Source organism: Puma concolor, chromosome F2, assembly GCF_028749965.1.
Source record: "Puma concolor isolate L17-30 chromosome F2, mPumCon1.1.hap2, whole genome shotgun sequence".
Taxonomy (NCBI): Eukaryota; Metazoa; Chordata; class Mammalia; order Carnivora; family Felidae; genus Puma; species Puma concolor.
In genome coordinates, this window is record NC_141684.1 from 62,636,800 (window position 1) to 62,652,385 (window position 15,586).

A 15,586-nucleotide genomic window follows, 5' to 3' on the forward strand; every position below is an offset into this window, starting at 1 on the left:
TGTAAGAAGCGGTGGCTACTTCTCTGGAAGTCGTCAGTGGCAGATAGATTGCGTGGTTCGTATGCCGTCTTGCTCTCCTTCCCCCCCCCCCCCCCATTGGTAGCTCAACTTTTAATTTGCCGCTTGAGCACTTACTTGGTTGTGGAATCCAAAGCATTTTAGTGCATATTTGAGATAAAACTTCTGTGAATGAAGTCTTTTAGGGTAAAGATACGTTTCCTATTTATCAGATGCCTAGCTACGATTAGGGAAATACAAACAGAATTCAACAAATCCTTGCTCTGAACGTGAGGCTGGTAGTACTTTTAAATTTCAGCATTATCAACCATTAGGAAAAGTGATCTATATATCACAGCTTGGGCTGCCCTTTGAAGAGGCAAAGCAGGAAACCTTTAAAGCTCACATCCCTATTTGTTCCTTCCCACCTGGAGATTACCTTTATCTTGGTGTAATTTAACTCCATTGTTAAAGGGTCAATACCTGTAAATTAAAAAGAAATCCAGCAAAACCCCAAAGTTTAATTTTAAGAAATCTTAGAATTTCAAGATACCTTTTCTTCAATTGAATTGCAATTGCAATTTTAAACACATTGCACTTTGAGTAGGAAGAATGTGAATTATTAACATTTCCTTAAGAAAAAAATCTAGCGATCAAGAAAACATACATGGAAGCTTGGAGGAAAGGACTGATAAAATAAATAAATCTGTGCTTATAACAGTATATTGAAAGAAATAATGTTCTTTAAGCATTTCATTAATAATTAGAAGGCAAAGTACTTTATTCCTTCTTTATTTTCTACCTTTACCCCAAACCAAATCGACTATACATAAATTTCTTGTAAAATATACCGAAATTAAAATGTAAATTATATATGATTTCACCCTTTATGGTTTCATTTCAAAATTACCCAGAACTGAATGTTATTTAGTTAGGTTCTTTTTTTTTTTTTTTTTTTTTTTTTCCTAGCTAGGCATTTTTAAGCCAGATTTTAGAAACAACCATAAGATGGACTTCCTAGAATTGTCTTGCATTTCTGTAACTTTTATGCAAGATTTCTGAAAATAATGTTAGATATAGATCAATTTTATCTGCCATCAACTCTTAACCAATTCTCGTGCTAAATGAGGAAAAAGGACCTCGGATTTGAATTCCATAGCTTCAACACTATGATGGGAGTTGAGGCAGTCCCCGGTTTGTATTCTCAAAATGTATTTGTAACCTGATTATTTGAAGTGTAAATGTATCTTCCGGTGCAATCAACGTGAACGTGCTGGAGGCCTACCAGGCCTGCCGGGAGAGGGTGCCCTTCATGCCATTGCCTCGACTGCCACTCACACAGCTCCTCTCTTGTTACTTCTCCTCTCCATTCAATTATGGTAGGGCCCTTTGCCACTTTCCGGGCTGTGGTCTAGGACCCTTCCAGCACTGAACCATTGTGGATGTCCCTATTGTCTGAGATAATTGTTCCAGGAGCAGAGGTTCTGAGGTTCAAATCAGAACTGGTAGAGTGAGGATAGGGATTTTAACGGGAGAGGTGGGGGTCGGGAGATGGTAAGGGCAAGGCTCCGTGTCGAGGGCTTTGACCCCAGGGCCATCTGTGCTTATAAATCTCCTGAGTCCTCAGCATTTTCCTGATCACTGTCTTCCTTCTCTTTTGGGGCCTTGAGTACAAAGAGATGCTCCCAGTGCTTCTGACCAGGCATTCTATTTTTCCTGGGCCAGCGCATTGAAAAGTACGACCGCCATCTCCCCTCTGCTTGCTTGTGAAGGAAGAACACGTAGGTCAGGGTTTTTAACTGCTGATAGTCAAGGTCCAGATGGTCTTAGAAGACTTTCTCCCAGGACTTGTGCCCCCTGGCTTTTTACTTAGACCCTGTAAGAAAAGCTAGGCAAATCTTTTCATAGTGGGAATAATACATCGGTGGAGAAGAGAGCTTAACGCTCTTCTCTGGATTGGCATAGAGCCGAGCAGTATGATGATTTTGCAGGCTTGTGGGTGGAAGCCCCGGAGACAGGTGCAGCTGAGGGTATTTTCTACCTCTTCCTGCTTTTCCTTATCTGTTCTCATCACAAAGATTGAGCCTCCAGGCTAACACCAGAGGTGGTACAGGAAGACTCAAAGCAGATTAATAGAACCCCCAATGGAGACAGAGCAGGGGGAAACCCCTGTTGGTGACCACATGGAAAGAAAGGGAGTTTCTTGAGCCATCAAGCCACCTGGCCGGGTCAGGTGTCTTTCCAGGGACCATTGATAAGGACGGGTTTGCTTCTTGGTTTGGGATTGCCTGTGCGGGGAAAAGTCACATTTTGTTAAATGTTAAGCTTCTCTTAAGACATAAATGTTAAGATCATCATGAGGCTATGTAGAGATACGCCAGGAATTACTGTAGGCTCCCTCAGCCAAGAGTCAGATTCTTCCACTGCCTCAGGAAAGTTACCTAACTTCATTCTACTGATGAAATTCCCCTAAAATGGAAATAAACTGTGAGACTGCTGTGTCTTCTAGATCCCAAAGATATCATTTATCTTAAGTGCAAAGTGAAATTATTCAAAAATGTGGATTCGCTTGGCAGAAGACTTGCTCTCTTCCTTCTGTGGAAATTAAGGACCCTTGTTAACTTTCATGACTGTCTTTAATTACAATCCAGCGCTGAGCCCTGCACAACAATACTGCCAAACCCAAGTCCTAAAATTCGGATGTCAGCCTGGCATTCTGGGAAGTATTTGGAGGCCACAAACACATGATTTTTATATTAAAATGATAAAAAAGAAAGCGTACTTTAGGCTACACTTAAAACAATAATATTGGAATAAATGCTTGAAACTATAAGGGACAGAAAGGGAATTATTGGTCAGCTTTACTTGTTTGTAAATCACAATGCTGTTCTATATGATACAGTTCTTTAATATCCTCCTAGCTTCGTGCTTACTTTCTGGTGGGATCGGGTGGTTGGGAGAAGATTTTCCCCTGTGTTGCTTAGTTCTGTGCCCAATATTGTTCCCTCTGACTTCAAAATGAATTGAGTGCTAAAATCATCTTTGTGGCAGAAAGAGTAAAGAAAAAAAGAAAAAAAATGCTGTGAGGCTAGAGACTCTAATCTCCTCTTAGAAAAGAGAATTTTGATTTTTGACACTAATCTACGCAGTGACTTTTAGAACAATCTAGTTGAAGTTTAATTATGGCTATTACTGGATTCTAAAGGAGATCGTCTTTTAACCTCTTATAAAACAACAAAACTAAGTCTAGAAATCGTATCACCGGAGTTAAATTTTATAGAAAAGGTAAATCGGAAAAACAAAGGACAATGGGAATAGTCACTCAAATCTGTAATACTCCTGTTTTGTTTCGTTTTGTTTTCATTGAAGTTCTAGGTTAGGGTATTTCACTCTAAGCTTGCATACCTTTGGTTATGGAGATAATATCGGGAAGCATTTGTGACTGAACAGTTGTGGGAGTGTTTGGGGGGGTGTTTACCAGCTTTTGAAATGAACATATAGATAAGCTGTCATTAACTGATTTAGGTGCATTGTGGGCAGGCATCAAGACTGAAGGTGGACTGTCACAGTCTCAGTCACCGGGACAGACGGGATTTCTCAGCTATGGCACAAGCTTTGGTACGCCTCAACCTGGACAGGCACCGTATAGTTACCAGATGCAAGGTCTGTATACACACTGACACTAGCCTTTTCATTAATCCTGGAGTCCAGTAGTTACCTTCTAAAGTAGAGCCCTGTGTTCTGTGTAGGAAGTAAATGATGATAGAAAGTGACTGGGCTTAGAGGCAAGATCCCTGGTTCTGCTTTGGCTCATCACTTACCTATTCTCTGGGCCTGAATTTCCATATTTATAACCTCAAGGGGTCAGACCGAATCCTCTCTGAAGTTCTTTTCAAAAGCTCTAACATTCCCTGTGACGTTGAAGTTTTCCGCCTCTGCCTCTATCAATTTTAAAAAAGGAATGACAGGGGCGCCTGGGTGGCTCGGTTGGTTGAGCGTCCGACTTCAGCTCAGGTCATGATCTCACAGTTTGTGGGTTCGAGCCCCGTGTCCACAGAGCCCGAAGCCTGCTTTGGACTCTGTGTGTGTGTCTCTCTCTCTCTCTGCCCCTCCCCTGCTCATGTTCTGTCCCTCTCTGTCTCAAAAATAAATACAAACATTAAAAGAAAAAAAATTTTTTAAATAAAAAAGGAACGACAAACCCAAAGTTATGATGTAAGAGGCTGGAGTGTGATACGTGCTAAAACCGCTCGGGTGTGGCATTACCAGCCAACCTTTTTAAAAGGGCTGTTTTCTTCACTGTCATTATCGTAGCTCTAGAAGTACAGTATGTGATATGTGTTAACTAAATGACCTACCAATGACCAAGAGATTAAATTGACAACCACTCAATGCATCTTCAAGATACTGATTCCAAAGACCAGTCCCTGGGCTCTAAGTTTGAAACTATAGACCAAACATACTGCAAATGCAGGACAGATCAAAGAATAGCTGAAGATTTAATGCTGTCAATACTGTTTTCAGGAACACACAGGCGTAAATGTAACTGGCAGATTATTGTCATGCAAATGTGTCTGTAAAATAATAGAAGTTCTTATAATCTAAATATTCTCCTAATATCTTTTCACTACAAATCAGTTTAATCACATTCAGCCTCTTGATAATGGTGCCAAGCCACAATTCAGTTAAATCCCTTATCACTACTTTTTGATTGAAGGCATTCTTTTTGTAGTTTTTATCTCTTTTATATCTTTTATTCTTCATTACGTTAAAATAGTTGTTTATTGCAAATAAATTAGAAAACAAGAAAAATAATGTTTCATATTTACTATTATGACTTTAATATTCTTCCAGATATGTAGTATTGGACTATATTGTATAATATAATATTGCAACCTGTTTCTTTTCAGTAACAATATATTGTAAACATATTTTCACATCAATAAACTCGATTCTATAGCATCATTTTAATGATTGCATAGTTTCATATATATATCTTATTTAATAATTCCCATTTTGTTAGAAGTCCAGAGCAATGCCATGAATATTTTATGTGCATTTTTAATTATTTCCTTTGAATAAATTTAAGCCTGAATTGCTAAGTAAATTTTTAGACTCTTGTACAGATTTGTTATATATTTACACAAGGGCTGTGTATTAGCATGTACACATTGGGTAATCTCTTTTTTTAATTTTTCTTTTTAATGTTTATTTGTTATTGAGAGAGAGAGAGAGAGAGAGAGACAGAGCGCGAGCAGGGGAGGGGCAGAGAGAGGGAGACACAGAATCCAAAGCAGGTTCCAGGCTCTGAGCTGTCAGCACAGAGCCTGACGCAGGTCTTGAACTCACGAACCGTGAGATCTGGACCTGAGGCGAAGTCGGTCACCCAACCGACTGAGCCACTCAGGTGCCTCTGGGTACTATCTTTGTAAAAATTGTCATTTTAGTAGGTACAAGATTTTATTGCTATCATATATATTTTTTAATTGAGAAGATAATCATTTTTTCTTCCATGGCAGTGTTTTTCTTTGTCTTATTATTTCTTTTATTAAGATTTGTAAACTTTTATAATATTTCATAGGTAAACTTCCAGCTTCTCATTTTTTAAACTAAAACGTAATGGGACAAGATCTATTAATCTTTTCATACTTGTTTTTGCCTTTGGTGTAAAAATACCTGAATTATAAAATTCTGATATATTTGGTAGCTACAAAATAAAAGTTGGCTTACCCCAGATAATATGTGTTGTTAGAGGGATGTTACTTATATGCCAGATTCCAGAACTTTAACGCTCCTCAAAGGAAGAATTATGTTCCTGCATGTGCTGATTATTTGAGTAAAGGGATAAAAAGAAAAAAAGAGTTGAAGAGATCGTGTTAATGAATTCAGTAGTCCTAGACTGTAGTAATGAGATGAACCATAACGCAGACAAGGCCTGTTTGCTTCTGGAGCTTGCGTTTGTCAAGAACAGAGTCTTCTGAGAACTATGGGAGAAAAAGATAAGGCACCACAGCCTCTTCTCCATAGAGAAGCAGGTCCTAAAGGTCGGAAGGAGGCATGTGAGGTTTCTCGCGAGAGGAGAGCTTCCTCAGTGCGTGTGGTTCCTGGGCCCAAGCCTGTCTGCAGCCTCTTGGTTACCCATCCAAAATGAGCTGAGCAGAGAAGTTTTAAGTGTTTAGAAACTTTTACCGGTCCATAGTAAATCTCAGGTTGGTTAAATCAGGTAATAATTCTAAGAAATGGGGCTTACACCCTCTCTCGTTTCTTTTTTCATTTCATTCCTTTGGTAATACCTTATTGTATTTTGCTAAATTATCAGTCCTGGAAGGATTAGGGGGAAAAACTAGTCTTGCAATTTTGGAGAGTTTGAGAGATAACATCCTTGAAAGTTATCTTTATTCTTGCTCTAAGATCAAAAGCTTATACGGCCGAATGAGTTTCTAAGAGGACTAACCGACTGTCAGAGTATAAACATAGTGTGAGAATAGAGAGAACGTGGAAATGAAGGAGGAGGAAAGAAAGTTAGTTTGGAGAAGGAAAACTCTTGATTTTAAAAAAGAAATAAAGAGGAGAGCCCGGGTGCCTCAGTTGGTTAAGCTTCTGACTCTTGGTTTCAGCTCAGGTCGTGGTCTCACAGTTCGTGAGTTCGAAATGCACTGACAGCACAGAGCCTGCTTGGGATTTTCTCTCTTCCTCCCTCTCTGCCCCTCCCTCTCTCCTTCCCTCTCTCAAAAAAAGAAAGACACGTGCAGTACCAAATATAGCATTGCCTCTGTACCCATATTTTCCATTGCATCTGGGCATACTGGATATTGCATTAAAACTTCTTTGTGTTTTTGTGCAGCCTTTGGTGGGATGGCCTTTCCAGGGGGATTTCAGAACCCGTTTTCCATGAATGAGATATTATTTTATACGGGTATTTCTATAATGGCCCTTGACTCAATTTTAGATGATTAGATATAATATTACTTCCACATATCAAGCCAGATAATTATATGCTATTAACTTGAAACATGCTAGTGTGGCGATGGTAATGATATATAATATGCTATAAACCTCTTATGGCCAGATTTGGATAAATACTGAAATTCTGATTAATATGTATTTTTATAAGTATCAAGTGTATTATGAAAAACGCTTCACTATTATTAAATGATATTGTGTATCCAGTTGCGGGAATCTATTAGTCTTTGAGTGTTTTTTCAGTACATCTTTTTTTAATATAAAAATTTTTATAATGTCTTAAATTATTTTCAACATTATCCCAGTGATTTGATCCTTAATGAATAACAGCGATTTCTGCTTAGATCAGTCTTATAGCTATTAAACATTCTTAGAATCCTAGGTAAAACTATATGTATTTTAGTGGTTTGGGAGTGTTTTACCTAGCTTTTTTCCCACGATCTTTTCACCTTTAAAATATAAGGTATGATCATCAGTTATTCAGAGATTTAGCTATTAGGATTTCATGATATTAAAATTTCATAATTCTAGAAGACATGTTCTAGTAACTCAAATGACTCATAAACTGAAACGTCTTATGCTTACTGTGTTATGCTGATTCATTGAAAGAAACTTTATGGTGATCACCTCTTGGACAGATCTGCCTCCATCAGGCATAGAAGGGCTAGACTAAAGGCACGGTGACACCTTGCCTTCTGGTTAATGGAGTAGGTTCTAGGGGCACCTGGGTAGCTCAGTCCGTTGAGCATCCGACTCTTGAATTCACCTCAGGTCATGATCTCATGGTTCATGAGTTTGAGCCCCACATCCGGCTCTGCGCTGACACCGTGGAGCCTGCTTGGGATTTCTTTCTCTCTCTCCCCCTCCCCCACTGGCTCTTTCTCTCCCTCTCTCACAATAATCAAATAAACTTAAAAAACATTGTGTAGGTTTTAGAGTCAGGTTGCCTGTTGAAGAGCCCTGCCATTGCTGTCTGTGGGCCTCCACAGGGCTTGACCTCTCCACATCTGCCCTTCCTCTTCTCTCGGGTGGCGATGATATTATATACTCTAGTAGTGGTGGAGTGAGATTTAATTGGGATTATCCAGATAAATCACTCTGACCAACATGTATGTAGCCCATGGTAAGAACTGAAATGGTTGTTTTCATTGTTACTGCTCTCATTGTGGTGGTGATGTGGTTCCTATTTATTACTTACTAGTGGTGGTATTATTTTTAAAAAAAAATTTAATGTTTATTTTAGAGAGAGAGTGCAGGGGAAGGGCAGAGAGAGAGGGAGACCCAGAATCCGAAGCAGGCTCCAGGCTGCTGCCAGCAGAGAGCCCAACGTGGGGCCCGAACTCACAAACTACGAGATCATGACCTGAGCTGAAGTCGGACGCTTAACCAGCTGGGCCACCCAGGCACCCCAGTAATGTTGTTCTTACTGTCCAGCTTTCTCAAATACTTAAATGCTCACTCCCATTCACAGGAGAAAAAAAAAATATATGTGCAGGCATATATATAAATTTAGTATGTACATAATATACTAAAAGTATGTATATATGCATATATAAGCATACATACATGTGTGAGTATATGTGTATATATTATAAAACCAGCAAAGAGAACTCTAAGAACCCAATAACCGTATAAGCATAGCAAAAAAAAAAAAAAAAAAAAAAAAAAAAAAAAAAAAAAAAAAATCCAGATCTAGCTAATGTCCTGGCAAAAAGGAAAATCACTATCAACACAGACCAGGCTGTTTGTACATGACCCAACAGTTGGTGGAGAGACCAGAAGAAACAGCCAGGGACCTGAAGAAGAAAATCAGAAGAGAGAAACGGCTGTGCTGCTGACGTGGGTGGCAGACGTCGGGGAGGAGAAGCAGTGAGTGCACAGAAGGGCTGCTGTGAAAGACAGGAACTTAGTTCTGCAGCGGCGGGAAAGAAGGAGGCATCATCCGAGTGCTCGCGCCTCTGTAATCCCTCAGTCATAGCTCTACTTTGAGCAAGAAGAACCGGTAGAAAAAGAAAAGGCAGCCGCCACATAAACGGCAAATTGTTTAGTTCAGAAATCAAAATGAGGAAAGAAGATAGGAACGTGACAGTCTGCTACACAGAGATGGGATTCTCTAGTACCCGTGCAGCAAAACGGTTAATGTCCACGCTGCAGGGATTAGTGCCGAGGGCTATTGTCTCCATCCATGTGAGGACCCTGAACGATGACTTCAAGGGATGAACCTGAAAACGCCAAAGGATGTGTCAAAACGGAGAATGATTTTTAGAACAGTCAGACCCTGCTATGTTGTAATGCACTTAAATCATAGTACCAATAGGGAAGCCTCTCAGAGAATGCTACAACAGTATAAAATATAGTTGCCTATAGTGTATATATTCTTGAGGGCAGATTTGCTCTTTAGATAATTGAGACCTTGTGTCACACAAATTCATATATAAGTGTATACCAGCTCTAGGAGAAAGCTTTTTAGAAAGTGCACTTCTGAGTGCTGTTTGTACTTGAACACTTTTATGACACTTGAGGAACAGAATTAGTTGGTAATTTGTGGGTATTTGCCACTTCCAAGCCTTGGGAAGTATGCCATACATGCTGCCCGTGTTTGGTCCAGGGGATCCTTCTGGATCCTTCGAGCTCCAATGTTCAGCACTTCTGTCGTGGTAGGCTTCTGTGGATCCTGCATGTGCCTCATTTTAAGACAAGGGCTGAATTTTTGTTTGCTTTTTTTTTTTAACGTTTATTTATTTTTGAGACAGAGACAGAGCATGAACGGGGAAGGGTCAGAGAGAGGGAGACACAGAATCTGAAACAGGCTCCAGGCTCTGAGCCATCAGCACAGAGCCCGACGCGGGGCTCGAACTCACGGACCGCGAGATCGTGACCTGGGCCGAAGTCGGCCGCTTAACCGACTGAGCCACCCAGGCGCCCCTGAATTTTTGTTTTCTATGCACTGATACTAATAGCCCATGAAGTAAAACCTCATGGATTGGGAAGTCTGATTGCTTTCCCTTTTGCTGTAAGGTCGCTAGAAAATTCTGTTTCTGCTTTAGTGATCTCTTTTTGTACATCCAGTGAAAGTTTGGAAACAAGTTTAAGAGAGGACAAGAAAATGTTTCTGTTCATAGACCACTATAGGGTTCACCCTGAAGAGGTAGAATCCTTGCTTTTAGCGATGATACTTCCCTGCTCCCAGGGTTAGCCTTCGTGTTTCTGGAAGACGTTTTGGAAGGGTGTGAGGAGGTTTCCCTTCACAGGCCATTGACAAACTTTATGCAAATGGGTTAGCCGAACGAATGAATATGTATGGAAAACGGGTCCCTGGCGACCCTGGGTCAGTTGTGCAAGTGGCATAGACAGTGTTTTCAGTGCTGCTGGCCAAAGGGCCCCGACAGCCATAGTGAGGCGTGGGTGTTGTGTGTGCATGTGTGTATGCATATGCGTGTGTGAGTGTGTGTCCGTGTAAAAATCCTCTTAGAAGAAACTGCTTCAGCCTTTTATTTACTGACCAATTTCACAGAATATCTGCCCAGTTTGTCAGACACTAGTTTTTATTCACTTTTTTAAAAAGTTTTATTATTTCTTTGTTCTGAGAGGGAAAGTATGAGCCGGTGAGGGGCAGGGAGAGAGAATCCTAAGCAGGCTCCGTACCAGCGGCGTGGAGCCCTAAGTGGGGCTGGAACTCACGAACTGGGAGATCGTGACCTGAGCCAAAACCAAGAGTCGGACGTTCAACCGACTGAGCCACCCAGGTGCCCCATTGACTTTTTATGTATAGGACGCAACTGACCTGAAATCAAACTTTTAGATTTTTTTTAACGCACGTTCCAGAGCTATTGCTGGCACCATCTTTCATTTACCCCCGCGTTCCACACAATATAGGCTCATAGTTCCATCTCCCACAGAAAACAAGAAACTGTGTTCGTAATTGTGAGGCTGAGTCACATGAAGAAAATGACATTTTGTTGGGCAATTTATTTAAGGTAAGGACGCGCTAAAGACTTTCATGCACGAAAAAAAATAGATTGGGTTAGAATTAGCTGAGCCTCAGCTTGGAGGAAAATCCAGCATCCCATAATAACTTAGTTCTATTAATTCTGGATGGTTACAAGTAGTGATCCTCTTTACTCATCTCTTCATCTCTGGTGTCTAGTAATAGGTCTAAAATAGATGAATGTTTTTTTTAAAGGTGGAGGGGTCGATGCCACAAAGAAGGTTAGAGATTAAGATTCGTCAGGACCCTAGTTCCCTTCATTTGAAGAAGTGAATTTGGAAGTTAACCTAATAAAAATCTTGGTTGGTCTATGATCATAGTTTGTTCAAAGCGGTCTTCCTTTGTGTTCATACTTCTAGAAGGAGCCGGTTGAGGGCATCCCAGAAAGGGAGGTGGGGGCATACAGTGCCTTTCTGAGTGTTTCTGAGTGTTTTACCGCCCCCAAACAGCAGTTCAGTGTGGTGCATTCCTTTCGTTCTGCACTGGGGAGGTGTCAGGATCTGCCATAATAGATAGGAGGGGCTACACAGACACGCACGGAAACTAGAAGGCTCTGGAAACTTCGCTTTGTTTATTTTCCTTAGGCTTTATTGCTCTCACTTAGGAAGATAACACAAGTTCTAACTGCCTCTTTGTATATTACGTTTGTTCTGTTAAAGAGATTGGGGTTCAAACCAGTGAGAAGACACAAAGGAGGGCAGGGGTTGAAGAGTGTATGGCAAGGGGGACCACTGTGCGCCTCTCTATGCCTCACTTCTCTGGGGCTCGTGATCCAGTGGAAACGATCTAATAACAACCCAGTCAGCGAAACTGTCCTTACTTCCTTTGTTCTGCCTGTCCATAGCTTCTCACATATACAGCCGAAGTGTTTCCCTGTATGAGGCATTTAGAACCTCAGAATTGCTTAGCAAAATGTTCTCTGAAAGGTTTTTTCATTGTCCGTAGACCTGACATTTTTCACAAGGAAAATTAGCAAACTCCAAGATGCATGACTTTCAGAAAATGAATCTTAAACCTTTTGTTACAATCTGCGTGACAAAGCACTTGAGATTCATACTTCTTGACATACAGTGACACAATACAGTTCGAACCGAAGAATCGCTCTTGTAGCCTGCAGCGATGTTCAAAATTTCTCCCTGACTTCTTTGCCGGTCTACTCACATTTATATTTTAGTTCATGGCCTTTTTGTGTTCTAGAACTTTTTTTGTGCCGAAGGTGATTTTTTTTTTTTTTTAAGTAATATTCCATTTCGTTTCTTTTGCCATCTTGTGTTATTTCAGCTAATGGGTACTGAAAATGGTATCAGATTTTTTTTTGAAATCCAGCTGCAGCAGTAATCAGTGGTCAGCACCAAATGTATTTTCTATAGGAACTGTTAGAGGATATAGAAATAGATCAAGAAAGGTAAACGTAAAGGCTCTGCAAGCTTTATTACCTAAGTGAAAAAAAACGCTCTTCGGAATATAAAAACTATTACCGGGATAAAAAGGAAAGCTTGGTCACTTAAAATCCTTCTTGTAGGAAAGGGGGGAAACTTTGGTTTTAAATAACCCATCTGGCCTTCAGAGGCTTTTCCCCGGGGAGTTGCACTAACTTCTGCCACATAGATCGTGCCCGATGATGGACATAGCCCATGGCAAAGAGGCCAGGGAAGGAAAGCAAATGGACTTCTGTGAAAATACACGAGGGACAAAGAGCATCCTGCTCGCGGAGTAAGTGCTAGGAAACACTCTAAAACATGGGGAGTACAGACAGGCCCCAGCAGGTTCCAGCATTCTTGTGTGGGCTGGGATTCTGGTTTTTAATGTGAGTCCTTGTTCTCTGTGAAGTAGACCTTTGACCTACACGTCCCCCTTTTCTTTTCTTTTTTTTTTTTTTTTAAAGCGTTTTGAAGTTAGAGCGGGGCAGTGTTCTCCAGTGAAATCACACAGAAAGCTTCGATTTCATATTTTAAACCGTGGCCTTTATCAATATGAACTCTAGTCTTCTTCATATGCTAAAGTAGTAGGGATTTATTAACGAAGGTTCTGAGAGGTTGGCTTATTTTTCAAATACAGTTGCTTAGCACCTATAGAACTGGGTGGCCCACACAGGGTCTTCTGGCAAGACTGTTTCTTGTTTTTTACGGTTGATGAGACCACTACCCTTTGTCTGTAGGAATCCCTGACAAGATCAAGAGGAAAGCAAAATCTTTGTGATATACTCTCTATGGGCAACGTTCTATAATTTGCTTTTAAAATGGCTTCCTAGCCTAGAAGAGAGCTATACGGAAGAAGCCTTTTAGAAAGGAGGTGTTTTGATTGCACGTTTGTTTATTCGTTAAATGTTTCAGGTACCTTTGTCCCAACCGTTGGTATGTCTGTGATGTTTATGTAACCAGAAGTTACGCCCACTTTTCGTAACCTACGATTCGCTCTCAATGTGTCTCAGTCAGAAAATCTAAAAGGTGGATTTGGCGTGATAGAGTGGAAGACGGTGACCTGAAAGTGGAGACAGTTGGTCATTCCCTTAGAATCCTTGTCCAAGAGAGAAAGCAGCGTTCACTCTGCTTCTTGGAAAATGAGGAGGATGTCTGCCTCAGCTACCTTATGAAGCGATGTTGGAAATAACCAGAGATGATGGAGGTGGAAGTGCCAAAATATAAATGGACTATTAAAAAAAAGAACATTATTGCATTCTGAATATGAAATTTCTCATACGCGAGACTCTTAATTTCGTTAACATACCCACAATATGCCAGTACCTGAGCTCGCAGCAGCCTCTTAGGAGGCCCATATCTGTACTGAAAGGTCAGGGTTTTGTCAGGATGTCCTTGTAGTATATACAGGGATGGGATATTCTTCTTCCATCTCTGTAATCCAGTAAGATTTTATGAGGTGTTCCAAATCCATGATGCTGAATCAGTTTAAAATCTTACTTGATGTAAAATTCTGGATTTTCTTTTTGGAGACTGAGAAATATTTTACATCCTTCCAGAAGAGTGCTTATAAGTCCTGCAGTTAATTTTCTTTCATTTAAAGTAGTGACTGTAATCTAGTGTTTAAAGAGAAGTCTTAGGAGCGCCTGGGTGGCTTAGTCGCTTAAGCGTCCAACTTTGGCTCAGGTCATGATCTCACGGTTTGGGAGTTCGAGCCCCGTGTCAGGCTCTGTGCTGACAGCTTGGAGCCTGGAGCCCGCTTCGGATTCTGTGTCTTCCTCTCTCTTTGTTCCTCCCCCGCTCGCACTGTGTGTGTCTCTCTCTCTCAAAAATAAATGTAGACTAAATAAAGATTAAAAAAAAATTTAAAGATAAGTTTTTATACATCATCTAGTTTAAAGAAAAAAACAGTAAAGTATGTATTCTCTAGGTAAAACCTGAGAAATAAGCTGAGTTATTAATTTTTTTTCCTTTCCCTACTCTTCTTTTTCATCACTGGGCAAGTGAGGAAGTTGAGAGACTTTTTTTTCTTTTGTGATGTCTGTTGGACTTCAAGCTGCCCTTCCAAACTGCCCACAATCGCCACCACCAACAAAAAGAAAAAAAAAAAGACTTATTAAAAGGTTTCCATCTGTTCCTACACCTGATTCTTTAGGTCACTTCTATTATTACTGGACCCTTTGGTCACCACCCTGGACGAAAATTCTCTAGCGCCAGTTCTGTCTCCCACTTGAGCCTGGAGGAAACCCTTCAAAGGCATGAATCAGCCATGGTTTCTCCATCTCCATGTGAGGCAGCAGGATAAACACAACACAGGAATCTAAGGAACGTAGGTCAGGATGAAAACAAGACTAAGGAAGAGGCAAATTATGTGGCTTCAGTTAGTGCGCTGGAATCCCCAGAAAGGGAAATCGGTGTAGAGAGGAATAGTCAGGGAAAGCTTGTTGGAAAGCTAGGACTTGAGCCAGGTCTTGAAGGATGGGAAACGGGGACTGGTAGAGGGAAGCATTAAATAAGAGTAGCAGGAATGAGTCTGTTGTGTTTCCAGGATCACAGGGACCCCATCCTGAACTAACATGGCGGACTGTGGATGGGGGAGCTTGGGCAACGGTATGGGCAGCAATATCCTTCCCTTAGCACATCTGTCCCAAACTCCCATCTCCTTTCTGTAGGGCCAGTTACATACACATATATATGTTTATGTGTTTATGGGAGTTTATGACCACTTCCCCCCACCTCCTCCACCCTTTAACATTTCCTGTGTCCCAGTATGCTCCTATTGGAATGTTCAAAATTTAGATTCTTGGGTTTTTTAAAGAATGCCATTTCTTTTTCCAAACTGTTATTCTTTTCTTAAAGGATCGAGACACTTCTCTCACCTACCTTTAGTCCCTCACCCTGCTTTTCTAAGAAGCGTTCACTCTCTGATCTTCTCCTTTGGGCAATTTGTCCTCACTGCCTACCAGGAATGCACTGCTTGCTTTTTCTGCACAGTTGTGTTTTCCTTCCCAAACTTATCAGGGGTTTTCGCTTCATTCACTTGAGCAGCTTTGCCTCGTAGAGGTATTCTGGAAGGAAAAATTTTTTTCAGTGTTCTTTTCTTTCCCCTCCCTGACCAAAAAAAAAAAAAAAAAAAGAAGTATTGCTATGATTTTTTCACAATAGTAAACTATTTAAATAGAGAAGATTTTTCTCTTAACGACTGGGTAAGAAGGTTCCC

The 15,586-nt window shown here is 40.7% G+C and overlaps 1 protein-coding gene across 16 annotated transcripts in view; it reads left to right on the plus strand.

The window, feature by feature from the left end:
- The window catches only part of EYA1 (EYA transcriptional coactivator and phosphatase 1), a 354,818-nt gene that overhangs the window by 222,397 nt on the left and 116,835 nt on the right, over positions 1–15,586 (plus strand). For 13 of the 16 annotated variants that reach the window (XM_086695354.1, XM_086695347.1, XM_086695348.1 and 10 more), the window contains one exon: positions 3,523–3,660. In XM_086695354.1, coding sequence (XP_086551480.1) covers positions 3,523–3,660 — 138 coding nt within the window. The remainder of the gene's footprint in view (positions 1–3,522; positions 3,661–15,586) is intronic. The other 3 variants (XM_086695346.1, XM_025923021.2, XM_086695361.1) reach the window with 1 other exon arrangement.